This window comes from Anopheles maculipalpis, chromosome 2RL, assembly GCF_943734695.1.
Source record: "Anopheles maculipalpis chromosome 2RL, idAnoMacuDA_375_x, whole genome shotgun sequence".
In the NCBI taxonomy this organism is placed as follows: Eukaryota; Metazoa; Arthropoda; class Insecta; order Diptera; family Culicidae; genus Anopheles; species Anopheles maculipalpis.
The window spans coordinates 89,597,295-89,624,385 of NC_064871.1; the positions used below are offsets into that span (position 1 = coordinate 89,597,295).

The window sequence follows — 27,091 nt, forward strand, 5'->3', positions numbered from 1 at the left end:
TTTGACGAGATTGAAGTCTGTTGGTTTCTACTTGTTGGGGGTTAAATCTGATAAACAGGACACGCATAAACAATGTTAACAGGGCCGTTGATAGAGCAAACCGTGTTAGAGCGAATGTGCTTTCACTGTACGTCTCGACAGGCGTGATTCAAAAGTAAATTTAACATCTGGGATAAAATCACTGTTGGATTAATGCAGCCATTCTTTTAAAATTTATGTGCCTTTTTCCACACAAAAATACACTGCTAGACCAAGCGGAGCACTACTAGTAACTGTTACTAGCAAGCGTAATAAAAAGCGACTTTGTTATATGAATGTGATATTTTAGTCATAACATGTTTACTGTTTGTTGGACACGGTTTGACCAATGCAGCACGTGTTGCTGCTATTATACAGGTATTAGAATACACACACTCACTGAGCTTGATTTAGATAAAATTCTACATTATTTGCTTGTATTTCTGACATATTTATAGTAGTAGTGTAACTACAAATCATACTTAAAATCACTACCAGCAAGTTGCTGCTCGATGAATTTATCAAACTTTTCTATGTACTCTGGCGAGAGTTCATTGCGAAAATCTCCAACAATTCCTTTGCGCATAAATCTGTAGGTAACGTAAAGTTTGGTATCATTTTGCTTCAAATGGAAAATCAAGGACAAATCACTTACTCAAACTGTTCCCCTTCTCGGCCATTCATTTTCATCGCGCTCCGTACCATTTGGTCATTGTTGGTTGAGGGATTTTCTGCAAGAGGAATGTGTGGATTATTTTTAAACTTTTCAATTCCCAACCGCCCAACTGCTTACTTTTCATTTGATCGAATGACAAGTGGACAGCTAGCTCATCTAGCTGGCTATCGGTGTACGATTTGCCGAAAAAGTCACACACTTTTGGGAGTAGACTTCTCAGATCCTGTAGAAGTACATTATGCCGTCGTTTTATCGAATTGTTTTTCGTTTTTAATTTCGATACCTCACATCACTTACCCTTTTCATACTTTCGTAAGTAAGAAACAGAACGTTTGGTTCCATCTTTAGCGCCCAAAAATCTAGCGCATGTTTCACCTGTGGGCAAAACATTACCCTATCCTCCAGTAACCCATCCAGGAATGCTTCCCTCGTACCTCGATAGCCCATAATCATCTGGTAGTGGTGCAGGTATGAGACTGCCACATCTTTCGGATTTCTAGCAACGTAGACGATTTTCGGCCTCACTGTCCATAGCTGTCGTGGTAGTAGTGCCACCGGTAGATGCGATTTAATGTGTCGTGGACGCTTCAAATTAGCTGCCACTCTAACTGTATCTACTGGAATCTTGTCTGCAATGGCCCCGATTCTGTAAATGTAGCATAAGAGAAGTTTAGTACGGCTCTTTTACGTCATACGCCGCTACTTACTCGAGAAAAACTGATCGTGTGTTGAGATTCACGTCGCGCGCCGTTTCGTAGTCTAGGTCATGGTCGATCAACCAAACCATCTCTTGTGTCCAGGTGGTACCGCACTTTGGATACGTCACGATCCACACGTCATCTTTATACACCTGAAAATCGCGAACCTGTTCTGCATAATTGCGAAACTTTGCTGGAACTAGGGCTGGTGCTGGTGGGGAATTGGCCAAGGGATAATCGGTCAAATCGTTAAGCTGTATCTGCACAAAAGATCCAGCTCCGGGACAGGAAAGATCCGTCTCGATATCGGTTATTGTGAATGTACTGGACATGGTGCTTTGTTTTGGTTCACTGTGTCTTTAGAGTTGGATTGAGACTGAGAAGTTTTTACTGTTGACCTCTACCTCTTTGATGCTGTAATGCTATTGAGCACTACGACTATGTAATGGTAAGCTCTTGTGGTTTCTCTTGCAGCTGGCCTGCGAGTGCTAGCGCTTGACGTTTACCACAAGGTCGTAAGTGAAGGCAGGTCTAGCGGCGAAGAGAAGTGGGAGACGGTGTCAACAAACCACAGGTTCTTGTAGTTGATAAGAGTATGCTTTACGCCCATCTTATTCTACAATACACATGATAAGCAGCCAAGTGCATTACAGTGCATCATAAGTTCTTATCAATGCGGAAGTAGAGAAATTTAATTATTTCTTTTTATTTCACAGAAGCTGTGGTCTTTGAGGACGTACAGAATATATAGGTCACTTTTGGTTATTTTTTTACATACCGCAGTTAATTGCAGCTCGGTTCTTCGGTTTTGGATAGGTGATAAGTCAGTAATATTTTTGAAAAACGTTTCCGTAGAGTTTATATAAATTTATGAGCATCAAACAATCCAATAAACTACTGATTTTTATTTGGATTTATATTTTTTTCCATTTTTTGAATTTTAATAGAACAAATGCGATGGAAAGTTATCTAAAAAATATTATTAATCTTGTTTTTTTAAGGTATCTTTTTGCTGTGCAACTTACTAATCTTCTCATGTTTGCAACTAGTCATAATATAACAAAAAGTGCTGTTTCACTCAAGCGCTTAATAAAACAGTGGTGCATATTTGCTATCCTTCGGAACCGTCTCCAACGTCCAGCGATCTACGGCCTCAATTAGTTCGTGCGAAAGTTCCTTCCTCCATCCGTCCGCTTCACCCCGTCGGATGAACTGCATGTCGTTATCGTTAAGCTTATCAGTTCTTTTCGTCTGTTGTAGATTGTACTCAATCCACTGCCGCCGATTGACAGATGCATTTTGTCGCATTTGCTTAAAATCCAGATGGTTGGCAAGCTGCTCAATCTGTTCATCGGTATAAGATTTGTTGAAAAACGTACAAACTTCTCGTATTGCACCAGCGAGGTTCTGTTTCATGCCTTCGAAGCACAGTGAAAGCATGTTTGGATAGCGCAACTCACTGTACTCGATCAGATGCTTATGGTAGGGTGAATAGTACACTAGATCGTTAATCATCGAACGGACAAACTGTTCCAGGGTGCCATTGTAACAGTGCAGGGATACGGAGTGATGATAGTACGAGACGGCGACCGATTTCGGATTGCGGCGTACGTATACTAGTTTGGGTTGGACGGTCCAGAGTTCATTCGGTAGGAAAGCTGGCGGTAGGTGTGATTTGATGAAGCGCGGTGAAGGCATCTCGAGTGCATCACGCAGTGGATTAACCGGTTCTGGAAGATCGCGTAGTCCGGATAAGCTAAAAAAAAATCAAGGAATCTTATTCATAGAAACCCTATAAAGCATGGTAATGTGTTACATACTCAATGAAGGGAAATCGGGCATCGATTGAAACATCTTTTGCTGTCTGATAGTCTAGTCCGTTGCATACCAGCCAGATCAACTCCTGTGTCCAGGTGGTTCCACTTTTTGGATACGTTACAATCCAAACGTCATCCGGTCGAACTTCCATATTCTTGATCGTTTGTGCGATACGCTCAAATCGTCTTGATAGGCAGACAGGTTCCGGAATCCAGTCGGCGAGATTGATCGGTACGTTAGCGTAATCGTTGGATCGCACTAGCACATAGTCTTCCTCGTTACGATCACGGCATGTAGCCTTGAAGATGGGGTCTTCTATATCGATATACTCGAATGCCATCGTACTGTTGGGCGGACACTGTCTTGATGGAGAATCTTTTGCGCTTGACGGTAGCGAATGCAATGAAACCAATGGGTTAATCATCTACAAGGGTGTACGTTTTGTTTTTGAACCGTTCTCACCATCTACTGCTTTCGTCGTAACCGTCAGATTAAAGTCGTCGTTGTATATGTGCTAACCATTCCGGTTTCAATTGCTGCTTGCCGATCGTGTTGATCGTCCAGTGTTGCCAGATAGTAATAGAGATATTGAAGGCTTTTACTATTGTATATATTTTTAATTTCACGTATAGTCGATTAATTGTAGCAAATTGCATTAAAACATGTATTAAACATGCATTAAACATGCATTAAACAACGATATAGTAGTCACTTAAAGCGAAAATCATTTCCTTCCAGGTGTCGCTCGATGTAGTCGTTAAAAAGTTTGATGTACTCTTCCGATAACTCTTCACTGTGTGAACCTATCTTTCCTTTTCGCATAAATCTGCAAAGAGGGTTTTCAAGATATTGATGTTAATTTATCTTCATGGTACAGAATGCATAATTTTCCAAACACGAACGAATCTTACTGAAAGTTTTCCACCCTTTTCCCGGATAGTGATTCCACTAGCTCCAATACGCAAGAATTGTTTGCTGATTTATTGTCTGGAATTTTTAAAAAAGTGGTCTTCCTTAGTCACAAAAGCTAGCGAGGTGCAAATGTTACTTACTTTTCATAACATCGAAGGAGAGATGATTTTCAAGCTCGGCCAGCTGCTGATCGGTGTAAGATTTGTGAAAAAAATTGCAAACTCTTCGCAGTACATCAGCCATGTTCTACAATAATGTTCAAGTTAGGTAAAGTGTACAGAATTGCAGGATTAGTTTGCCTCTTTTGCACACTTATTACCATTTTCATTTCTTCAAAATGTATGAAGAGTATATTCATCTCACGGCGAACGTTCCAAAAATCGAGCGTATGAGGAATTTGTGGTCCGAACAGTATCTGATCGCTTAGCAAAGCATCGAAGAAATTTGGCATCGTTCCTTGATATCCGTGAAGGTGACGATAATGATGATAAAAGCTAACGGCAGCATCCTTGGGATTACGGGCACAGTAGATCAACTTTGGCCGGACGGTCCAGATCTGTTTCGGCAGTAGTGCAATCGGTAGGTGACATTGAATGTGCCTTGGTCGGTTTGCCTTTTCCACCTGCTCGATCGTATCGCCGGGATAGTTGAGCATGAATGCAGAAAATCTGTGCGAAAATGGGTGAATTCGATTTATTACATACTTGTCATTTTATCACAGTTTTGTGCTTGATTTCCGGTTCGTACTCAAGAAATATAGAACGATCAAGCAGGTTCACTTCCGACGCGGTTTTATAATCCAGATCGTGGCTTATCAACCACACCATCTCCTGTGTCCAGGTGGTGCCACACTTGGGGAAGCTCAATATCCAAACATCGTCCTCGTACACGGTGAAGTTGTGGATGCGCTCTGCCTGACTCACGTATTGCGGTGGCAGCACACAATGTGACGGTTTTCGGGCGGTTTCTCCGGTTGGAAGGTAGCTCGCATCAGTAAGATGTACCTCTACCGTACTTCCATGCATTGGTGCCTCGACCACTTTAGCTAGCGGAGAATCCAATGGTTTGATGGTGAACATTTTTTAATGTCTTGGACGAAGAGTCGAAACGTTTTAATGCGTTAAGATCACTGTGACCTCACAAACTAACACTACGATTTGCTCGAACTGTAGCTTGATCCCACTCGATCAGTTCTTGACTAATTTGGCCCCAAGCAACATATTACACACATACCAGCAAAGCAAAGAGGAATCCGCAAATTTTAGGCTGACCTTGAATCATGAAAGCCCAATCATTGTCAAGGTTGCCTTTTATTGTGGTTGTGAAGCCTTGGTCAATTTCATGTTGGAAGGCAAGTTTTATTTTATTTTATTTTATTTACTCGATGAATTTAAAGCTGCTGCCTCTTAAGTGTCTTTCAATGTAGGCGTTAAGTCGTTGAATATATTCGCTGGAAAGCTCTTCACGGTGGGATCCAACCTGTCCTTTTCTCATAAATCTGTATATGATATCAATATTATTTAAAATTTAAATCAATCCGTTTGATCATCATGCATACTCACTGAAAATTATCTTTCGTCTCTGTGTCCGAGATAGACTTCATCAATTTTAGTAGTATGGAGTTGTTAGCCGAATCATTCTCTGAAGCGATAACGTACAAGATGGTCAGTGAATGATTATTATTTTAATCATAAAACAATAACAACGTTGTCTTACTCTTCATAACATCGAAGGATAGATGATCTTCGAGACGTTGGAGCTGCGGCTGTGTGTATGATTTACCGAGGAACTTGCAAGCCCTCTCAAGTACCTCCGCCATATTCTGTCACGATAATATTGGACATAATATCATAACTATCCGCTTTAATCTTTAAAGCCTTGTGCCTTACCCGTTTCATCTCTTCAAAGTGTATGAAAAGTATGTTTGGTTCATTGCGTATGCTCCAAAAATCTAGCGTGTGCGGAATTTGGGGCTGGAACATGACTACATCATGTAGGATTGCCTCGAGAAAAGTTTCCCTTGTACCGTCGTATCCGTGCATGTGTCGATAGTGATGGAAGAAGCTAGTTACCATATCCTTTGGATTGCGTGCACAGTACACGATCCGCGGTCTTATCGTCCACAGCTGTTTCGGTAGCAGTGCCATCGGTAGATGGCTTTTGATGTGCCGGGGTCGTGCCATCTGCTCCACCAGCGTAATGGTGTCTTGATCGAGTGATGGCACTAGGGCGCATAATCTGTGAAAGATAGTTTTAAGGTATACGATTCGAACAGCGCGAATTGCGTAGTGTAGTGTATAAGCTTACTCGAGAAAGATTGATCGATCGATAAGATTGATTTCGAACGCCTTTTGATAGTTGAGATTGTGATCCAGCAACCACATCATTTCCTGCGTCCACGTAGTTCCACATTTCGGAGCCGTTACGATCCATAGATCATCCGCGTAAACGGTAAGGTTTCGTATTCGTTCAGCCGAATGTTGATAGTGCTCATTTAGCACACAATGTGCCGGGGGTGTTGATTGATTATCGTCTCGTCTGGGAAGATCCGAAGCGTCGTTTAGGTGGACTTCCACTAGTGGACCGTTCAGCGGTACCTGGACTGCTTTCGCTAGCTCGGACGTAAGAGGTTTGTAGCTGAACATGTCTGGACCTTGAAGCAACTAGCAAGGTACTAACTCTGATTGGCGACTTGTTGGGGAGATTTGTTGCTCAAAAACTAAGTAGTGTGTACTGGCTCACAGGCTTTGTATCGGATCGTAAACAGCTGATAAGGGGTAGCATTATGAAAGAATCTGGTCTAATAGGGGGTTATAGAATGTAGTTGCTTGTTTTAATCTGTAGCGTTGAGGAGCTGTCGTAAACAATTCCAAGATTAATTGAATATATTTACCGTGTTTTGTGTTTGTAATTATCTATGACAACATTGTAATAGTTGGGCGTTATTGCTGCACTTACGAAACCCAGTTTATTTTTTGCCATGAGTCATTCTAATCGTTTATTCCCTGTTTTGTTGTAGGTAAATTCCCGCGACAGGGAAATTCAGCGCCTCGGTGCACTATTTGCCGGGGGACGTCCAGCTGCGGCACTGGCCAAAGATTGTTGCTATCGTGACGTTAACGAGCTCGGTCATGATGTTGCTACGTTGCAACAGGAAAAGTTATCACTCCAACAGGAGCTGCACCAGCTACAGGAATCTCACGAACGCACTGCCGGTAAGCTTACCCGGCTGTCGGAAAAGAATCGCCAGCTTGAGGAGGATTTGCGTAAATTTGAAAACGTCGCGCTGAAGGTTGAATCGGAAGCGAATTTGAATATTCTTGAGCGCGATCGCAAGAATTCGGACCTGCAGCTTAAGCTTCAGCAATCGCTACTACGCGTACGGGAACTAGAATCGCTTGTAGAGCTATGTTCGGGTGCAAACAAAGTCCATCGCCTATCGGATACCTCCGCATCATCTTCATCGGCTGTTGCTGGCTGCGGATCGGATACGACGTTGCAAAATGCGCTAAAGCATGCGGTAGAAGAAAAGCGTCTGCTCTACAAACAACTGAACGAAGGGAAAGATCGCGAACAGTCGCTTCTGGCGGACTTTGAAAAAGTGAAATCGAAATACACCAGGCTTAAGCAAAAGTATTCCGCTCTAGAACAAGCACAACAGCAACAGCATCATGCAAAAGGTAGTAGCACTGAAAGGCAGGTCGAGCTACAAGCGTTACAGTATCGATATACGGAATTGGAGGAGAAATTGCGACACATGAAGGAAGAGCGTGATCGGTATAGTTCGGACGCGGAACGTCAGCGTAGCGTTGTGACACAATTGAAACGGGAAAGCTTACAAAAGGACCACGAACTAGCGGACCTTAAGAGTGAGCTCCACACGCATCGAAAGCTAAATCCTCGCCCAGTTACAACATCCAGTTCGGGCGCAGGAAGGATAAAGACGGCTGATTCGATTGGTTCCGTACAATCGTCACTTTCCGTACAGGCGGCTATTAATCGAATCGAGCGGGAAAGAGATGTGGCAAAGGATGAGGTACGGCAGCTAGAGCTGGAACGTGATGCGCTGCGTGAGAAGCTAAAATTGTCCACTCGGAGTCAGCAAAGTGAGCAGACCAAGCACGATAATGCGCTGGCTGAGTATGTTGGACAGATAGCGAAGCTGGAAGCGGAAAAGCGTGATCTTCATAGTGGCCTAGCGGCGAGCAAGATGAATGTGAAGCTGCTGAAGGAAGAAAATCGGGAGTTGCAGAGCCGTGTGAAGGAGCTGGAGGAAAGCTATAGTCAGCTGAAGCTTTCCCACTCTCATTTGAAGTAGGTGCCCATTGCAGCCACCAGCCAGCAAGTTTTGTATTTAAAATTTGTTTTACACGTTTTTCAGAATACTGCAGGAGCAAGCTGAAACTGCCCTAATGCAGTATCAAAATCGTCTTCTTTGCACAGAAACCCAGCTAGGTACGACCGAGAGTAAGCTTCTGCACGCTGGGAGCAGTGCCGAGGATGCACAGCATGAGGTTGGCAAGCTAAAGAGCGATATCAGTGTTCTGAAGGCTTCGAATGCAGCGCTTGTACGAGAGAAAGACAGACTATTGGTAAGATACACGGGACACCGAAAATTATTTATTTTATTTATAATTAATTATGACGGTCCAGTGCCGTATTGTTCGGGGACACCGAAAATTATTGAATAAATAAATGATTTAAAGTACTTTTCTTTCTGCCACTTTCTTAGGTTGAGTTGGACAAGAAGACGGAAAATTTGTTTGCGGTCGAAGCGGAACTTTCCGACATGAAGACAAAGCGGAAAGATCTTCAATCGACAATTGACAAGATGCAGCGGAAGCTTGAGTGAGTACACGCGATTATTTTTCGTGTTTCTATTTCTTTATTTGAAGTACTATGTCCTTTCTTCACACTGTCTTATACACTATTCAGTCTAGTTAAGAAACGATTATTTTAATAGTATTCTTTCGTTTACACTCTCATCATGCAATGCTCTTTTTATTAGGAAAAAAATATTTTAGCCTCGTTTAACAAACGGATTATTTTGAGTAGGATTATGGAGAAATTGTATTGACAAATGGTTATATATTTTCGAATTTTTATGACGTTAATCTCGTTAATGGTTTATTGGGAAAAGATCTATTCAATTCGTAGAGAAAAGAAATTGATTTATACAAAAATAATAGTTATTATCATCATTGCTCTTATACTTATTGGATTAAGAAGATAAGTAATGTTGAATTTACACAAAGACAACCCAATCGATTTGTCCATCTTGTTGTCCTATGGCACACTGGTTTGGATCAAATTCGCAGGGTATGTTGATGGTGAAGCACTTCTTTTTAAAGCGATTAAATTGGGGAAATGTGCATTTGGTATAACTATGAGGCTTAAGAGTGCATATTATGCAATCAATTGTGTGTGTTCTGAGCGTGACTTGGTGCCATATGGAGATATAGTGTGGTAATGAGGTTTGAAGCCATGAATAGCGAGTCTGTTCGTTGCGTTCTGTCTCCGTTTGCTATTCAGTACTCGTCCGGGTCGGATGTTCCAAAGCCTAGCAAGCTCATGAACCATCTTTCACAAACATGGGATGGGATGTACAATATTGTGAGAAATGTGGAAAGAAAGAAGCAGAAAAAATGATGATGATAATAGTTGTTAGATTGTACACAAAGACACATGATAAGCGTTGCGTATCTACAAGCGAGGCGAAGGATATAGGATTTATGACAGTGCGAGTCGATTAGGATGTAAGGTTAGGATAAAGGAAGTGTAAGGTTTCCAGGAGCTCGCGAGTGTAGATGCCGCCGTTGGTTTAAGTACCTGGCAATGCCAACACTGGGCGCCTGACAGCCAATAACTCCATTGGCGAGCGGCTGCTCGTACGGTGTATAGCCCGGCCGGCACACACAGGCCGCTGATCTTATTCGGGTCGGTATCTTCTTCGGCTCTAGCCACTGACCGGGCCCACATGGTCCACGGGTGTAAAGTTTGTAGCACTGGCGATTAACCTCAACCATTTCGGGCGTACTGTCACAAGCACTTTGCGGTATTTGATCCGCTTCATCCGTGCAGGATTGATCGAGATTGGAGATCACACCGGAACAGCCGCACATACCGTTGTATGATATACCGTCAAGTGATGGGCGTGACGTGAAGTCAAATATAACCACCTGATGCAAGCTGCAGGGTCCTTGGGAACCGATCCTGTAGCATGTTTTCTCTTGCGGGAAGTACAGTCGTCCCTTTTCGCACGGATTGATCGAACATACATTTGTTTCCGTGACGAATGAACCGAACTCACACGGTCCTTGCGTGTAGAGTTTGTAGCAGTAGCCATCCTTCCACTGGACGTATCCATCCTTACAGCGGCATTCCGCTTTCATGCCGCTGGTAGACCCGTCCGTTTGGCGTTTGCTATCCGCGACAATAAACGTATGCCCAAAGGGGCAGGGTCCAATTGTGCCGAGTTCGTAGCACTGATTGGTTTCGTTGTGGTAATGCGGTAACCGTTCGTGACAGGCACACTTTCGTGAGGGAAGAAACAGTTCGCCCGTACCGAGGCAGGGTCCTTTGGTGAAGAACTCATGGCATGTTTCGGTATCCTCGTGGAAGTAATTACTAAGGTCGCCTTCATTTTCGCACTGCAAAGGGATAATGTCAAATAGGTTAATACAGCGTAAAGCGATTGCTGGTATGCTGATAGCTTCTTACCTTGCACCGTGCGATCCCGTTGTTATCTAAACTGATGAGCTTTCCCTTGGGGCAAGGGCCTTTGGTGTGTATCTGGTAGCATTTGTTGTCCTGTGGCCAATAGATCATGCCGCTGTCACAGATCTCCGTCGACTTGCAGACACCCCAGCGTTGTTTTGGTCTTCAACAAAAGAGAATTGTACAGAGTTGAAAAATATAACTAATGGAAGTTGAACGTCTGCATCTTACATGGCACTCCTTCCAGCCGAATCGGCAATCGGTGCAAAGTACTGGCCAAACTCGCACGGACCCCGTTCGAAGAGTTTGTGGCATTTCTTGGTTAGCGGTGATTGGGCGGTTCCCGGTGGACATCGACATTCAGCCGTAGAACCGAGTCCCGTCGAACCGGCCCCAACCGGACTGAGCTCCATCGTATCGGGACATGGATAACCAAGTTGGAATATTTTAAAGCATCGTTTCAGTGGGGGCCAGTACAGTAGCTGCCAACCGCCCGGTTGCGTAGCGCAGGGGTTTTTGTTCGGATCGCTCCATGGCGGTGGTACGATGGCTGCCAGTGACGTTGCTTGCAGGTTGTAGAATGTCAGCAGGATACACATCCATACGGATGCATGCCTCATCACAGTGCTGTCGAGGGTGAGATGAAAAAAAAAGAATTATCATACAGTGCGATTCGGCAATTGAAGAAGTTAATAGGTGTCCAGTCGGATATTTTAAATTATAGTGATTTACATTCTGTTTGCCCGGCTAAACTATCATACAGAGCAATGGCGTCCGCCAAACAAGTTACGAGGTCCACGAAACGCCAAGATTTGGCAAGTATCTCGGCCTCTTATCGACTCTAACAAGGTAAATTTTCAGTCAAGAGATCGATCCAATTCTTTATCGATTCTTTATCTTTATCCTGCGTCCTGTGTCCATGTGAATAAGAATAATTGTAGAATATTGAACAAGCCCAAGTGATAGAGATGATGACTCATCTGATCTCGTAGAACCCAAAAAAGTTGGAATAAGAGTTACATGATTATGCTTATACTATCGTCATTGTAGCCTTTGTGGGCATGTGTTGTGTCTGTTAAACACCAATTAACACGTGTAGATAGTCGATTGTCAAGCAGCAGACAAAAGCACGGCGGTCTGCCAACTGAAATTTATACACCTATCAGCCGGTAGCGTCAACAGATGGGTTGTAATACGTATTTCTCTAAACAGATAAGACGTTTCCCTATGCTTGACAGCGCTTCATCCGCATCTATTTGTGAAGTTTGCATGTCCATTTTAGCTAATGTGGATGATTGCACCGGCCGCCGATCGGTGATAATGAATAAATTTCCATCTATTCGGGACTCATCAGCAACAGGGGTGGCGCTCAGCATGCATCTTGACGCTCCACTATCGGTTACGGTTGGTGTTATTGGTTTCCCGCCATGCAGGAGGCAAGATCCACAAAAAGGCTAGCGCCTGACCACCGGCAAACAAAACAAACATCTGTTGATCTGCTTCTCTTGGCAGCAGAAGTAGTGGTCTTTTAAATACCGGTTTTTAATGAGTGACCGTTGCTTTACATTTTTGTTGGTGTGTTTTGCTCCATGTGCGAGAAAGTGAATGTTTTTTTTATGGCATCGGGCCGGGGGTTGTGAACCACCATTGCTTAATACAGAGCCTCGTGCCATTTCGCACGACTACATTTCGGTGGCCTACATTTCGTGTGCCATTCGCCCCCATTTCCTAGTTGTGTTGTTCCAGATGCACTCAAAAATGAAAAATCGCACCTCTCGAGGATGCTGCGTAATAGCGTGAATTCGTCTGCGGTTTTTTTTGTTGTTGTTAGTTAAATTCTCCACTTCCCAGCAATGATTTAACTCTGCCATGCGACGCGGTGGCATTTTCTGCGCTTGTCATATCTACTACTGCTCCAGATATTATGCAATGTGCCTGTGACGTATTCGCCAGATTGCGGGATATCATGTTACCGGTCGTTTATTTCTGTTTACTCCAATGTCTCACGAAATCATTCGCTTGCTGATGGACAGAGTTGGCAGTGTTGCCCGAAGCTGCCGATGAAAGTGGAAGCAAACATATCGTTTATTACCGGTAGTAAAGCGACATTTTCAAGGCCACGGGTTCGGAAGCCGTTAAACTGTCTCGTCACTCATCCGGTCATGCGGGTTTGCGGCTCTGTGTTCGTCCGCGCGGAACCGATCAGGCCCGTGGAGGAAGTCATAAATAAATCATGAAAGCGTTTTTCATGTACCGACGAGATGCTCATCTCATGATGCTCTTTGATTCTAATCTTTTTTTAAAGAATAATTTACTCTCTCCATTAACCAGGCGACCTCAGGACACACGGCAGGACCGGCGTTTAAATCTCATCCCCCCGTAGTGAGGAACGCACTCTCCAACTACGTGGTATCAAGAAGTCTAATAGTTTTATTACACCTTGAACTGGAGGCGTTAAAAAACCGGAAATCTTTACCACACGACACAACACTCGATTTGACAATTGTGACGGTGTGATGGTCGGTAATGGTTCCGTACCACATTTAACCGTTCCGTTGTTGTAAACGGACTAACAACGCTGTTCATTGTTGTTTGTAAGAAAGGCTCGTGACTTTGTTAGTGTGCAGAGTCATCTGAAGCTGATGACGATGGTTAGCATAGAAAATGAGGTAACATTGACACGATCCGTTTGTTGCTAATAATGATTTGAATTCGAATGGTGACAAGTTGATTGCAGCGCTAGTGGTAACACACTCTGCTGCGATGATGTAAAGTTAGGATGGGAAGGCGTTTTCTTATGCGTTTAATGTTAAGAGTTTTGAGCTGCCTCAAAGGGCAAAGAACTCGTGGCGTTTGTATCAAGTACGGCCACAAAAATTGAAATCCGCGCCATGAAGCCGGAAATTGTAATCAAACGTACGATAGCAAAGGTGTCTAGTGTAATATTAAAGGTTTTCTGTTCAACGTTGACCATCGTTACCTTCCTTCAAAAGCTTGATGCTGTGTGGCAGAGAAATATTTTCTATTACAGCTTCGGGAATATGGTGGCGTGGTTGTGCGTTTTTTTGTTGTTTTCGTTTGTTGCATAACTCCAAACCGCAAGGGAAAATACACTATAGATACACTATCGCAGCGTGCCCGAACGGATAGGGCGCCTGGAGAGATCAAGTCATTCGATCTTGTTCGAAAGAGTACCTTTAGGTTTTGAGTGGCAGCGCATCTAACAGCGCACAGCTTTATGCATGTTTTTATAGGCCGTAGTAGAAAAAAAAACCACTTACGATCACCATCTCTAGCGTGGTCAATCGCGAACCTAAACAATCGCGCGACGAAGGCTGCTTCTGATCGAACCGCGTGGAGTAACCACGTTGTGTGGTTTCGCGTTTAAAGACTAGACACAACGCCGTGTGTGACTATAACATGCAGAGAGCGCTCAGAAAACCGAATCTCCTAACAAGTCGATCCCATGATCGACGGTACATCGATTTCCAACACGAGCGGTTAGGTGTGTGGCCCAGATGACCTACAAATCTTGGCACCAATTGTCAGAGACCGGGTCGGGGCGTATGGAAGCAGTAGTAATGGACAGAAGAGCGCAAGAGTGAAAAAAGGAGTTGATAAAGATTACGCAATCGCCTCGTTGGCGCGGTGCTATTAATTTTGAAATTATTGTCATCATCATTGCAGGTCATAAACAGAGAGAGTGGGCATCTGTGTGGTATGCCCGTGATGCCATGATGGAGAAGAAGCAAGTTTACGGATAAAAGTTGCTACCATTAGCTGTGTAGCTTCCAGATTGTGTTAGAAAATGTTCCCGCGATGATTAGTCGACTACTGTTGTGGCAACTGGTGTGGAAATTGTGATTTTTCTTTTTTATGGTTAAGATGAAAACAAAGCCAAGTTAATGAGATATGAAGCGTGCTTTCGTTTTTGGGAATGATGGATAGTGTGCCAGAGGTACTTGAAACTCTTGTTGCAACTAGTATGAGGTTCGTTTCCCAGATAAACAATGTCTGGAGGTGTTGGCACGTGCGGTGTTTCGCATAAATTGAGGTTTCACGATTCTCAATACTTAGTTCACATTTAATTTGTCCTACGGTATCGATTATGGAACTCCTCATCAGGGGGAGTATCTTGTCTGCCTTCAGTAAAGCCTCAACAAGAAACAGAACAGTTCGTAAAGTTCATCCAGTCGGTTCACATTTCGAACGGCCTTGCTGGGGAATTGAGGTTACAATTATAAAATTGAGCTCTGCGTTTTATTGTCTGTTTCAATAGAGCGGGACACTCTCTGGGGCATTGCTTCGCCGTCAGAAACAGTAAGCACACTCTAAGCGTGGAAACAATTAAAGCAAAAAAATGCAAATTAGCTAATTCTATATTATGAGGATTTATTCCGTCGGTACGGAAAGTTATTTCATGACGGAAGGTTTTAATGAGATTTATTGTACGATGATCGTGTGACAATTTAGATGGTTTCGTGAGATGTTTTTCTTCTTGGCTTAGCGAGGTCATGCCGTTCATCTAATGGCATACTAGACTTATTGGTAAATAGGATCAAAGAGTAATTATAGTAAATTATAGTAATTTTAACACATGATTCTAGCACTTCGATTGTTTGTAGAATAGGCAGCAACAATCTATGCAACAACTAGACCACAAGATAGACATTATATTCTTTCACTCAAGAACGATAAAACTCCCCCGATTTCTCAAAATTTCTTATCTACTAGTTCACTCTGACACCTCAGACAATAGAAGAAGAAAATTCTCTATAAACAAACTCACCAGGCAACTATCAAGGTATGTAAAATGACTGCTCAATAATGGAGCAATATATAACGGGTGGATGAATCCTCATTTAAAGTATCGTCACCATTTAGTGAAATATCTCCCTTTTTCCAAAATCTTTACTGATCTTTGATGGACTGTATATACATTGCAACTATCCCAGGAAGTAGATACGTAAATCGGTTCGAAGAAAAACCACATCAATCATCGCTAATATCGCGCGCTCGGTGGTCACGAGATTAAAATGCTTATTAAAAACCGCAAATTATTTACACGAGCGTGGACATACGAAGGCAGTTTAAGATCCAGTCGACCAGCACGATATTAGATCCGGTGGTCAGCTGGTGCTGCTTGATGATGATGATTTTTCTGGTTTGCGGATTTTTCACTTATTGTTTCACGATCTCTTTCAGGTTCGTTACAAGCAGTGTCTCGTAGGCTTTTGTTATGCAAGAGTTATGTTTTTTTTTATTAAATCAAACATAATTGAAGACGAGAAGTGAAATTTATATCAATTTCAGTATCTGCTTTCACTCGAGCTGTTCACTATTATGTGTCAATTGAAATTACACACAATTACATCAATCGAAACGTCCCACGTTAGAACTCTCACTTTAATAAGGGTTTGTTGTAGGTGTGTTTTTGCGGGTGGATCGTTCCGGAAGAATCGATTCTCTTCCCCTATCGTGGGTGTTTTTTTTCTCTCTCTCTCTCTGCTCGGTATATAACGATCCCTCAAACACCCACCCTTGGGAGAAGTGGGATTGTGTTTGATTTACGCCAGCACCAGTTGTCAGAGCGAATGTCAAATTGTCGTCTGCAGTGTGAGGTAATCGTCGCACGATCGGTCTCGCCTTGAAGGTGAAAAACACTTTTCCTTTTTTTTTGTTTTGTTTGCTTGAAGCCCCCACGTCTAACCTGTGACATTTTACAGGGCCTTGTAGCAGCGAGAGACAATGGGATGGCAATGGCTATGTCACGCGAGTGACTGATGGGAAATTGTTCGGTCGTTTAGGTCGTGTTTTTACGTCTCATTTGAATTTGCAATATGATCCATTTGAAGGTTGCTTAGACGTGTGGGCGGAAGGAGATGAATTTAGCGGAGAAGTGAAGGAAACGAAGTGGCGGTATGTTTGCTAGCCGGAAGGAACTATTCTTTATTTAATTGTCTCATTTTCTCATGTCTTTGGTGAAGAATATGGAACGATTATTTTTCTGGTATATCCGTTCGTGGATATGTGGAATGTGAAGTCATATAGGAGTGTGAGTAGAAGAGAGGTCAAATAGCAAATACGACCCTGTACGAATAAGCTTGTGTGAAAGCTTCTATTTGGGCAATAAATTTGAAAATCCCTCACAAACAGCCCGAAAAAAGAGTTTGCATGGAAAAATATGGAACAAACATTGAAGAAGTTGAATCAAAGAAGAAAATACAGCTCATTTTATACCTGTTTCCACCTGTGCTGAAGTAAGCAGCAATATCTAGCTCCCGTACGATTATTTAATTCCTTTAGGATCGGCTTTAACCCACCAGCAATCGAGGATTTACCACGGATACAATGATAATCCGTACTGGTTTTCCACCCTATCCAGCATTGCTGCGGGAGAGGTGTTGCTCACCTAGTTTCCTCCTCGAGCAAAGGAGACCCATAAAACGAAACCAGGTAACATTCGGCGTCCATTTCCCGGGGGTGGGCAAACGTTGCGGGATTGGGCCAACGCAAAACACACATGTACGAATATGTGACTTTCATCTTTCGTGCAAGTTTTCCTCCTATTGGTGCTCTGCTGACTGGTATAAAACGTGGTAGGAGCAGTAGGTGGAATTAGACTTTCGTATTAAAGTAGAGGAGAAGAAACCCGTAATGTAGTGTTAGGAAATTACGTCAGACCTTCTTAAGGGCGTAAAGAAAACCTTTCAGCGTATTAATTTTAAAACATAATAAAGAAAGACTTTTAAAAACTGCATGCAAAGTGCATTGACAAAGCAAAAATCAAGCAGGTCGAAAATGTCACCGAATGGGAAGAAAACGGGCTGAACCACCTGATGCTTGATCGGAGGTTGTGATTGGGGAGGTATAAAACAAGTTTCGTTTCGGTTGCACGATGGGTATTCCAATCGACCTAGTACAAACACACATCATTGCCGGTTTTTGTGTGCAATTGCATAACTGCTGCCAACCCCGAGGGGCAAGAAAATTGTGAACGATTGTGAGAGTCTGTGGAAAGGGAGGAGGGGATGAGACGAAAAGAAAGAGAGGAATGGAGAAAGGAACAGCAAACCATGTGCATGTGCACAGGAAGATAGGAGCTAAACAAAACGAAAGACTGCACAGCGGATGAACAAGCGACGAACCTTTTTTTTCTCTTGCGATAATGGTTGTTGCCATGCATTGTTGGTTGCGATCGATCGATTGATTCTTATGGTAATTTGGAATTCTATGCAGCACTGGTTCTTTTTTCGCTGACATATTTACATTGCCGATAAAAAAGGTTATGATTACTGTGCTATTGGGATTGGATTCATTTAAATTTTAAATTCTTCACAGTAAAGATCATCTTTTGGATACGTAAGAAGCGGGATGATCGCATGATCACGACGGAATCTACTTTCATGTAGCACTCTGACATTCGATTTCAAACCGGAGAACGGTACATTTCTTTGGCAAACATTTGGATTGTAACTATTTATGCTGCTGTTGCTCTATTGTCGACACTCTGTACATGGCGTTGGCCGGGATGGGAGCTGGTCGTCCGAGCAGGAAGCGCGGAGCAAATAATGTAACCGAAAACCGGTTCTCGTTGAAAACGAACTCATAACGCGATCGTTTTGTACTGGCAGACGGCTTAACTGGCAGAGTGAAAAGCGAACGTCTTCTTTCTAATGCGACCCGATTTGAACGAGATTTAAACAGAGTTTGACGCTTTAAAGTTTGCATTTATTTCAACCCGGTTGGCTCAATTCCTTCCGAATTGCGTTGATCTATTGCTATCTGCGCAGTCTTTACGGGTTTACTACACATGCATGCTGGCAGTCTCTTGTTGCTCTGATTTGGTCGCTCTGTGCTGTTGGTCGCTTCCGTTGTGGTTCCATTTTTGCACCACGGTTGCAGCATTGCATAAAAGAGTGTATCCGCCGTCAATGAATGATGAGCAGGCAAACTTCATTGTGGTCGATGGCGATCGAGCATTTTCCTTCCTTTTCCTGCACACGTCGCTCAACGGTGTTGTTTGCTTGGAGTTGGATACTGTACTGTATAGTAAGGCCATGGGTATGCTATGTCAGACCGATGAATGCAACCGGCACAGTACATCAGCATCAGGTCTCGGATCCGTCGTTCATCATCGACTCTTTCCGAAAACGATTTTCGGCGTCAGACAGTTTTTGGTTACGAAATCAGACGCCGGGTGGGAAAAGAGGAAAAATGGGGAAAGCTTTGGCGAATAAAGTGTGCTAAGAAGAAGCGTTTGTAATGGAAATGCCTTAATTGGTTGAACAAAAAAGGATAGAAAAAAAATGTGGATGGAAGATACATTTTCCTTGCTTACCATACATCCGTTTGGTGGTTGGTAATGGAGGTTGGCTTTAATAGAGGATATTTAATTTCTATCGATCGCTACGATTAGAAAAAAAGACGTTACATTTGGTGAGATAATACTCGCTTCAAATCAATCAATATTTGCGGCTGATAAATTGTGTAGGGTAAAATGTATTACCACCATGATCGTGTGACGACGGAACACGATGTATTTGGTGACCTTTCTATTTACCCGCCAACTGGTGCGAGGCAATGACAATGAATATGTGTTGATAGTAATTATGCATGCAAGTCGGGTAACTCCTGCACTATCGGAGGACGCCAATTCAAGGCTTATGAGGGTGAGGGATGACCACGTTACGTGGGCTTTTGTTGGTTGAATATTGTGAAAAGAAATCACCTTCACAGCTATACAACAGCTATAGCCAGCATTCCTGTTGTGTTTAGTCGTGTACATACGAGGTCTCTAAGCTGGGTAAGACATACGAAAGGGTTCGTGATGACAAACTCTACGTGTTAAGTACTTTGCACCGTTGCTTACAATCCGGGCAAGGGCATTTCGGCCCTATAGCAGACACTTAATCCCGCTTTGTAGATTTACGGTCAATGTGTGTCGGCAAAATGAAATTTTAAGTTTTAAAGGAAAGAGTTGCAGAAGTTTTGTGATTATATGTTTATTGGTATGTCCTTGTTCATAAGTAGCAATAAAGGCGAAGGCCGGTTCGACCATTGATGTCTCCCACTGGAAGCCAGTTCAAGGCGAAAGGATGAACTATTGCAACACTACTTTGAGTGATGAGTAAGCAGAGTGAGAAAGTTTAATGCGCAGTGAAACGGACTTGGAGGTTCACGGTCGATCAGCTCACTTGTAATCAGTCTTTAACTTGAACACATTGCAATAGTTTAGGTTGCCCGTGTCTTGGTAAGGTTGTAAGGCAAACAGAATTGTTATGATGCTCATTATTCACTGAAACATTCTGTTTTGATCAAAGATTTATTTGAAGATTTTTTTCTTGCCATGATTGGCCATGACAGCCATGATTAATGGTTGATTTGCTTTATTTCAAAGTTATTATTAACTGGAAAAAGATGGTCAATATTCCATCAGCTTTTACATTCAAAGCATTAAAAATTATACAAAACAATTCAATTCTTCTGCTCTAAATTTGGCCAATATTCTACGCAGTGGAAATGAATGTTCAAATATTCGACCACATGGTTCATAAGAAAGCTTCACTTAATGAGAAAACACTTAGCTTGTTTAGCTGCTATAAAACATGTTGCTATAATTTAAATCATCATTCAAATCATACTTCATCAACGAAAGACATTGAACACACACTGTTGATAGATTTTTGTTTCCTTCCCTCTAACAACTTCCTCACGGTTATGTTTTACGGGCACACTTTAATGTGCTCAACAATTCGACAGCTATTCAATTAATGCTCCAAGTACACTGGTACCCATTACCCATTAACCAATCGGTGGTTTTGTTTGACGATTTAACTCACTGCATCGAAAGGAAAATGAAATGAAACGAAACGCGCGAGGGCGCGAATGCATCATTAGCATCGACTCTCCTCACTCTCTGCCGCGTTAGATGAACAGATCAGATGTCTAAGTGAAATAGAAATTAAATTCGTTTTGCACACCCAAATGCGCCACTCTCTCTACCCGTCCACGGCGCGGTTTTTTTCGATTGCATGTGGCGTTGGGCGTTCTTCATAATGAACAATTTCTAAGCTCAGACTCCGTTTGTTTCGTGATACGGTGGCGGCGGCGGGTATATGGTGCAATGTTGTTTGTTTAGTTCAGTTTGTTAGGCATCTCATTAACAAATGTTGCATTGCTCGAAGATGGTTGCAATAGCCACGTGCGTGTACTACATATGGCCAGCGCAACGGAGCAATTGTGTTGGCCCGCATTACAGCTTTCTCAATGTGAGTGTGTGTTAAAATTTTCATCATTTTAATCTCGAAACCACCGGCTTCGAACATGGTTCGATCGTTAAGAGCAATCTCGATGCGATAGCTTCTTGAACGGAGCACATGTCCGAAGAGTGAAAATGGCTTGCACAAGCTGCAGCTTCATACAGTTTTGCAAGTGTTCGAGTTTTGTTTTCGAATTCGGGTGCAGTTCAAGCAGCACGTGAGTTGTGGAGACTAATCGGTTTAGACACGAAACACCGCTTAGTATCGATACAGATGAAAGTAATTATGTCGATTTGGAAAGTGACGTGTGAGAAGTGAGTGTAGTAAAGCATCCTTTTATTTTCATCGTCAAAACATTTTACTCTTCTGAAACGCTGACTCTAGTTGAAAATGAACGGGGGAAGGACAAATTGTTCTATAGAACCCTTTTTAATGACCGTAGTTCGTTACCTATTGGTACAGTAAATCCCCAGCAAAAGGAGCAAAAGCAGGCAGCAATTGATTGAGTTGCGAAAGAAGCACACGCTGCAAACACTGAACAAGCGAGGTGATAATGTATGCTAATTAATTCCATCTGATTTTTACTGACAGTGGTAATCCTAAACTGGCCGGCATCGCGCTTCACTGGAAGTGCTGGAAATTCTTCTCCATTAGGAACAATTTGAAAGTGCCAAGTGGAACATTACAGTCATCCATTCTAGCGCGTACGTTTCAGCTGCATTTACAACAATCCACAGGCACAGGAGGATGGCGTTAAAAAAGGGGTTTTTTATTTACCGTCCGGCCTGTCTGTCGGTGGACGTCTGTTTGATGAGTCGCTTCTTTGGGACATTGAACCGTTGCTTTGTTTGTGTAAGCCGTGGCTTATTTCCGGAGGTGTGTTAGAAGGAGTGCGAACAGCAACGAGAACACGTCAGGTTATTTATTAGTTGGCAAACCTGCAACGCTTCGCGTGAAACTCATTTATTTGCTTGTGCTTTGAGACAGAACGATTTTACTTGAGTGAGAAGATTCACAAGTGCCCAAAGTAATCAAAAGACTTAAATGCCAAAAACGACGAACCTTTTTTTTGAATAATTATTGAAGCAATCTGACACAAAACGAAACAGTGATTTGTGGATTAGAAAGGCTTAGAATATATTTAAAAATAGTTCTTAAATGTAGTGCAAACTTACGTATTTATTATAACACATTAAACATTCAAAAGAAGCACCGACACTACTGCGCTGCGTTGGTAGGGTTTACTGGATGCAGTCACTCCTTGATAATTTTTTTAATTATTTTATGTACGCTCTTTTTGAAAATCACGCGCTCAACGAATTATTTTCGTATGAATTCGCCTTTAAAGAATGGTTTTCCTATAACTCGCACGAATGATTGGCACTTTCCTTGCTTTGTCACTTCTATTTTTAAATGCTAACACTTGCGATCGCTCCGCCGCTAAGGCTCAAGAAGAAGCACCGTTGATCGCGCGCACAAAGTTGAATGAAACGGAATCTTAGCCACGGCACGTTTACGGTTGCCTCCTGCTTTCCGTAGACAGTTAGGATCGACACTCACAAATGCTGGCAGTGTTGGATTTACAGAAAAAAAAACACACACACTGTTATGTACACATAGACACACCTTTCAGAATATGATCGATGGGGGCCACGTTAGGTTTTACACTGAACACTGCACCGTTGATTCCTTCGTGTAGAACTGAAAGGAAGAATCATCACCACGGCGATGATGTTGTGGGCCGTGCTTCATCTACCCTTCGACTGTGCAACGTATGGAAAACCTGTTTAAGGATAACTTCATGATATCGCAAGAACGCTGTTAGAGACGTTTGGATAGAATGTGCTCGCTTCGTGTGTTCTTTGTTACAGAAGCGTTGCATGAAATCCTTTTCGTGGTTTTTGTTGTGCTTTTCGAATTTCTTAACACTTGATTGCGAAGGTTATGAATTTTGAAACCGAAGTTACGCCGCATGACCTCCGACGGTACAAATGTAAGTTGCTTTACCACTTGCTCGCGGACACTCCAGGCAGGAAACCGAAACACGATCGTAAACGACGCAAGACGCAGCGAGACTGAGATCGTGGTCTAGCGCTGCTAACGATCCTCACCGTCCACACGGAGCCGTACGTGGTCGTTGTTTGGCTGGCTGGTATACTTCATCGTCGTCTCTGCTCTCCGATGTTGTTTCAGTGATATTGTGAAAGACGATACAAAAGCGAGCAGACGATGAGAGAGAGAGAAAAATCCGATTTTATGCTGAAAAACATTTTCAACATGATAGGAAGGAGAGCGTGTCGCGAAGAACATGCTTGAAGTGAGCAAATTGAAGGTGTTGAAAAGATGATTCTCATGCTCAAGAAGTATGTCTAGACAGACAACTAGACATAAGAAATGAAAGACACACAGATGAAGTATCGAAAATTGACTGCAAAACAGACGATGAAAATGATTGAAAGAGCATAACTGAAATGATGGAGAGTAAAAGTAAAGTGGATTTTTTGTGATTCGTGCATACTTTTTTACGGGCATGAGATTGTTTACTGTTATGCTGATGTTTTGGATGAAGACTAATACTACAGAGAGTAGAATGATCGTGAACAGAGATTTTACTGCACTGTTTGATATGAAAAATGAAAGGAAAATATTTATTGAATATTTTTAACAGTTTTATGTTCTATTTTTCCGCCTTTAAATCGCTTCATTAAACATTAAATTTATTTTGCTATACACTAAGCTTCATACGAATAATGATGTCTGGATTTAATCTTTTACATATTGATGGATATTTTATAACTTTATTTCACTTTAATTATCCTTGTTTGAAAACGAATACGTGCTTTTAAACTTTCATATTTGTTTGCTTCATTTACAGCAACGTTAGCTCGGACAACATCCACAAGGAAAGCACACTGCGAAGCGTTTCTACCGAAACCGACACGCTTAAAAAACAGATGGCGACTCTGAAGCGTAAAAACGATAACGCTTCGACAGAGAATGGGTAAGTGTCTTTGGTTATAGAGTAACGCTTCCGCTGTATTATTCGTTTGTCTGAAGTCTTGATGGTTTTTTGTTTTTAAATTTATTTGTTTGTTTCATAATTTTTTCTTTTAAATTGCTATTCGAGTTTTATATTAAAGTTTTTACTTTTTTAAAACAAAATTGCACTTGTAATAAGGTTAGTGATAATGTGGATTATTAATAATATCCGTACTGGAATGATACATAACTTAATAAAGCTCTTTTTAATTCGATTTCTTCTTATCCAGGCGATATAGGCTCTTCCTTCTTTCGTTGTGCTTGGAACAACTGATTTGTTCTATAAAAAAAAACCTAGATTATGGTCCACATTCTCTGGTCGTGTTTCGCAAATTCGTTCATAGCTAAATAAAAAATAACTAACCTAGCTAAACAATAAATCCTCAACGAAATGTTATCACGTTCATCGTAATGCTTTATTCCATATCTCCCATACACACTAACATGCCACATTTTCATCGAATTGATTTCATATTCCACCTCGGCTCCACCCAAAATCAGACGCCTGTCGAATGAGCTAACGGATGCCCTTGCCGAACTGACGCTAACGAAGCGGCAACTTAAGGATTCTCAGCAGGAAGTGGAACGGATGAAAACGCAATTACGCGAATACGTACAGGAGATGCAGCGTGCCGAAGAGTTGCTGTCAGAGAAGGTAATTAAATTCTAACATTCTCGGAGGCAAAAAAAAAAGAAATCATACGTGTGCAGTTCACAAGCGGAAGGGTAATCGGCTTGAGTTTTTCTTACCTTTAAAGAGAAAGTAAAATACGAAAATTAATGAAAAGCACGTTATTTGTACTCTGTGTGAGCGGCAGATGCAGTAAACCTTGAGTGCATATTCTAACAGAAGATTTCTTAAAGACTCTTCAAAGGCGGTCCGATTTTAATCTGATTGTTTAAAAATATAGGGAATAATAATTTATATATGCATTTAAAATTTCCAGGAACGTGAAAGAGAACAGATGCTGGACCGTTACAGATCTCTTTCTGAAGGAGTTAACGTACTAGAGACGAGCAATCATACACTCGAGGCAGAAACCAGTGAAGCAAGGTACGTAAAGAGGAAGATTTAAGGAGTATAGATACCGATTAGACATTAGAGATAGTTAATGGAGATTTAGAATTAAAATTAGTCTTTTCTCGAATATTTGTTTTAATACAATAGTAATAATTATTATGTTATAATAATAGCTATCCTTAGTGTACTGTAATTCTGTAGTAGACCAGAATGTTATATATACTGAGACAAAACTCTCCTGAGCACTTAGAAGTATATAATGTTTATTTGCAATTTTCCGGAACCCATCCGGAAGTAATTTGTTGTGCGGTCTACCGAGATTTCTGCCAACTGTATCTTTTTCTGCTAGTTAGTTTTCATCGAAGTGATAAAAAGTCAGCGCCGAAAAGGAAAGGCAAAACAAAAACAGGATTCATGAGAGTATCGTAAATTGGAAAATAACTAGAATTAACTTTCGACCTTCATTATTTTGGCTGCCCTTCTAATGGTATTTGCTGGATGCACATGGACCGGTTTGTATGTTTTGTCTATTGTCTACCGTAGGTATAGACTCATGTATCGAAGATAATTAGATTTTTACCCCAGCACAACACGAGTGGTGTAGAGGAGTGTACTTTTTTGTAGTTAACCACACTTTGGACGAGTATTTATATTCCCCATCGGTTCCTTCGAAATTTCCTTTTCCTAAAGGAAACTGCTACAGGAAGCGGAAGAGCGCATCGTCACAATGGTGGAGCTGATGAACGAGCGGGAGCAAAACATACGCGAGTGTGAGCATCAGATAACTGAACTGTCGGCAAACCTGGCCGCTGCCCAATCGGAGCTGGATGCACTGCGGGAAGAGAACAATTCACTAGCGATGGATTTAGAAGCCACCAAGGAATTGTGCAATAAGCTCGATTTGCAAAAGGACAAGCTGCAGGCGGAGTTGGAAGAACATTCTAACATACGGGAACAGCTCGCTCGCGAGAAGGGAACGTTGCAGAAGGAGCTAACGGTTGCACGCACCGGTGACCGGGCAACGGTGGACGGGCTTCAGGAACTGCTTGCCGCTAGCCGGACCGAAGTGGAGCAGCACCGTATAGCACTGGCAAATCAGCAACAGGAAACGGAAAAGCTACGTACGGAGGTGGACACATTGCGGCGGCGATTAACCGAAGAGCAGGAAACGGCACGCCGTAGTGAAGCACTGGCCAGCGAGTACAGTGTGCAGGTGCAGGAACTCAGACGACGCATCACGGACGAACAGTTTGCCCAGATACGGTCCCGCGCTGAGGAGTCAACGGAGCGCGAAGACGTCGAAGAAGATGACGAGGACGATTGCAACAGGTATTCGACGATGTAACATTCCGCGTTAGAACAGATAAGCGTTTAGTGTAAGCTTTTTTATAATTCATGTTTTTCAACTCGAACGAATGGACGAACATATGGCTAGAATTAGACGGTACTTAGAAGTCGCGAATAAAGCCAGAGAAACATGTTCCAAAGATAGGACTGTTGCAGTGAAAAGTGTAGCGAAAGAAAGTCAACCGGTGAAGGTCGTACAAACGATGGCAACGCAAACACTTGCATCTGGGAAAAAGCACACACAACAACATAGGACACGTGACAAAGCCGTTCAAAAGTCTGGTAAATGGTGACATTTTTGGGCATCCAGTGTCCTGCCCAGCACTCATATCATTATTTATTCTAGAGCCGAAAATAGTTGCTCCTGTTGGTTGGAAAATTGAGAAGTACAGACGATCCGTCCCGAAGGTACCCGGGGATGAGACTGGTGACTTAAAAGCTCCGGAAACTGACCAAAGTCAAGGTTGTAGTGACTTGGATGGTTCAATCACGTCGTCGGCCTCGCTCGACGATCATTCCGTTGCGTCGGAAGCTTATACTTCTTTGTCGTACGAAATAATCGATCAGGTAATGTAGGTTTGAG

At 42.4% G+C, this 27,091-nt stretch overlaps 7 protein-coding genes across 8 annotated transcripts in view; 1 reads left to right on the plus strand and 6 right to left on the minus strand.

Moving 5' to 3' along the window:
* LOC126567825 (testis-specific gene 10 protein) overlaps positions 1 to 26,528 on the plus strand; it is a 30,943-nt gene extending 4,415 nt beyond the window's left edge. Inside the window, exons 4-10 of the mRNA XM_050224137.1 lie at positions 7,142 to 8,436; positions 8,504 to 8,714; positions 8,855 to 8,970; positions 23,977 to 24,102; positions 24,642 to 24,795; positions 25,088 to 25,194; positions 25,852 to 26,528. Of these exons, the coding sequence (XP_050080094.1) occupies positions 7,142 to 8,436; positions 8,504 to 8,714; positions 8,855 to 8,970; positions 23,977 to 24,102; positions 24,642 to 24,795; positions 25,088 to 25,194; positions 25,852 to 26,506 (2,664 nt within the window). The 3' untranslated portion in view covers positions 26,507 to 26,528. The remainder of the gene's footprint in view (positions 1 to 7,141; positions 8,437 to 8,503; positions 8,715 to 8,854; positions 8,971 to 23,976; positions 24,103 to 24,641; positions 24,796 to 25,087; positions 25,195 to 25,851) is intronic.
* Positions 1 to 27,091, minus strand: part of LOC126567815 (transcription termination factor 2) — a 430,644-nt gene that overhangs the window by 32,326 nt on the left and 371,227 nt on the right. The window lies entirely within an intron of this gene.
* On the minus strand, positions 476 to 1,724 carry LOC126568723 (luciferin sulfotransferase-like). Its single transcript, XM_050225240.1, has 5 exons — positions 1,402 to 1,724; positions 992 to 1,340; positions 812 to 917; positions 674 to 749; positions 476 to 608 (listed from the first exon to the last, which is right to left on the minus strand). Exons 1-5 carry the CDS (start codon positions 1,722 to 1,724, stop codon positions 488 to 490), a joined length of 975 nt encoding a protein of 324 aa, XP_050081197.1. The 3' UTR covers positions 476 to 487.
* LOC126568344 (luciferin sulfotransferase-like) lies at positions 2,479 to 3,562 on the minus strand. Its single transcript, XM_050224805.1, has 2 exons — positions 3,213 to 3,562; positions 2,479 to 3,148 (listed from the first exon to the last, which is right to left on the minus strand). Exons 1-2 carry the CDS (start codon positions 3,548 to 3,550, stop codon positions 2,479 to 2,481), a joined length of 1,008 nt encoding a protein of 335 aa, XP_050080762.1. The 5' UTR covers positions 3,551 to 3,562.
* Positions 3,919 to 5,201, minus strand: LOC126568383 (luciferin sulfotransferase-like). Its single transcript, XM_050224852.1, has 5 exons — positions 4,870 to 5,201; positions 4,442 to 4,790; positions 4,263 to 4,368; positions 4,122 to 4,197; positions 3,919 to 4,036 (listed from the first exon to the last, which is right to left on the minus strand). Exons 1-5 carry the CDS (start codon positions 5,199 to 5,201, stop codon positions 3,919 to 3,921), a joined length of 981 nt encoding a protein of 326 aa, XP_050080809.1.
* Positions 5,496 to 6,816, minus strand: LOC126568353 (luciferin sulfotransferase-like). Its single transcript, XM_050224815.1, has 5 exons — positions 6,430 to 6,816; positions 6,012 to 6,360; positions 5,839 to 5,944; positions 5,685 to 5,763; positions 5,496 to 5,620 (listed from the first exon to the last, which is right to left on the minus strand). Exons 1-5 carry the CDS (start codon positions 6,765 to 6,767, stop codon positions 5,500 to 5,502), a joined length of 993 nt encoding a protein of 330 aa, XP_050080772.1. The 5' UTR covers positions 6,768 to 6,816; the 3' UTR covers positions 5,496 to 5,499.
* On the minus strand, positions 9,644 to 22,337 carry LOC126568185 (uncharacterized). Of its 2 annotated transcripts, XM_050224626.1 has the most exons (5): positions 22,277 to 22,337; positions 11,071 to 11,466; positions 10,843 to 11,002; positions 9,952 to 10,772; positions 9,644 to 9,702 (listed from the first exon to the last, which is right to left on the minus strand). In XM_050224626.1, exons 2-5 carry the CDS (start codon positions 11,457 to 11,459, stop codon positions 9,651 to 9,653), a joined length of 1,422 nt encoding a protein of 473 aa, XP_050080583.1. In that variant the 5' UTR covers positions 11,460 to 11,466; positions 22,277 to 22,337; the 3' UTR covers positions 9,644 to 9,650. The 2 variants fall into 2 exon arrangements, with proteins under 2 accessions (XP_050080583.1, XP_050080582.1); XM_050224625.1 differs by lacking the exon at positions 9,644 to 9,702 and having other exon boundaries at positions 9,881 to 10,772.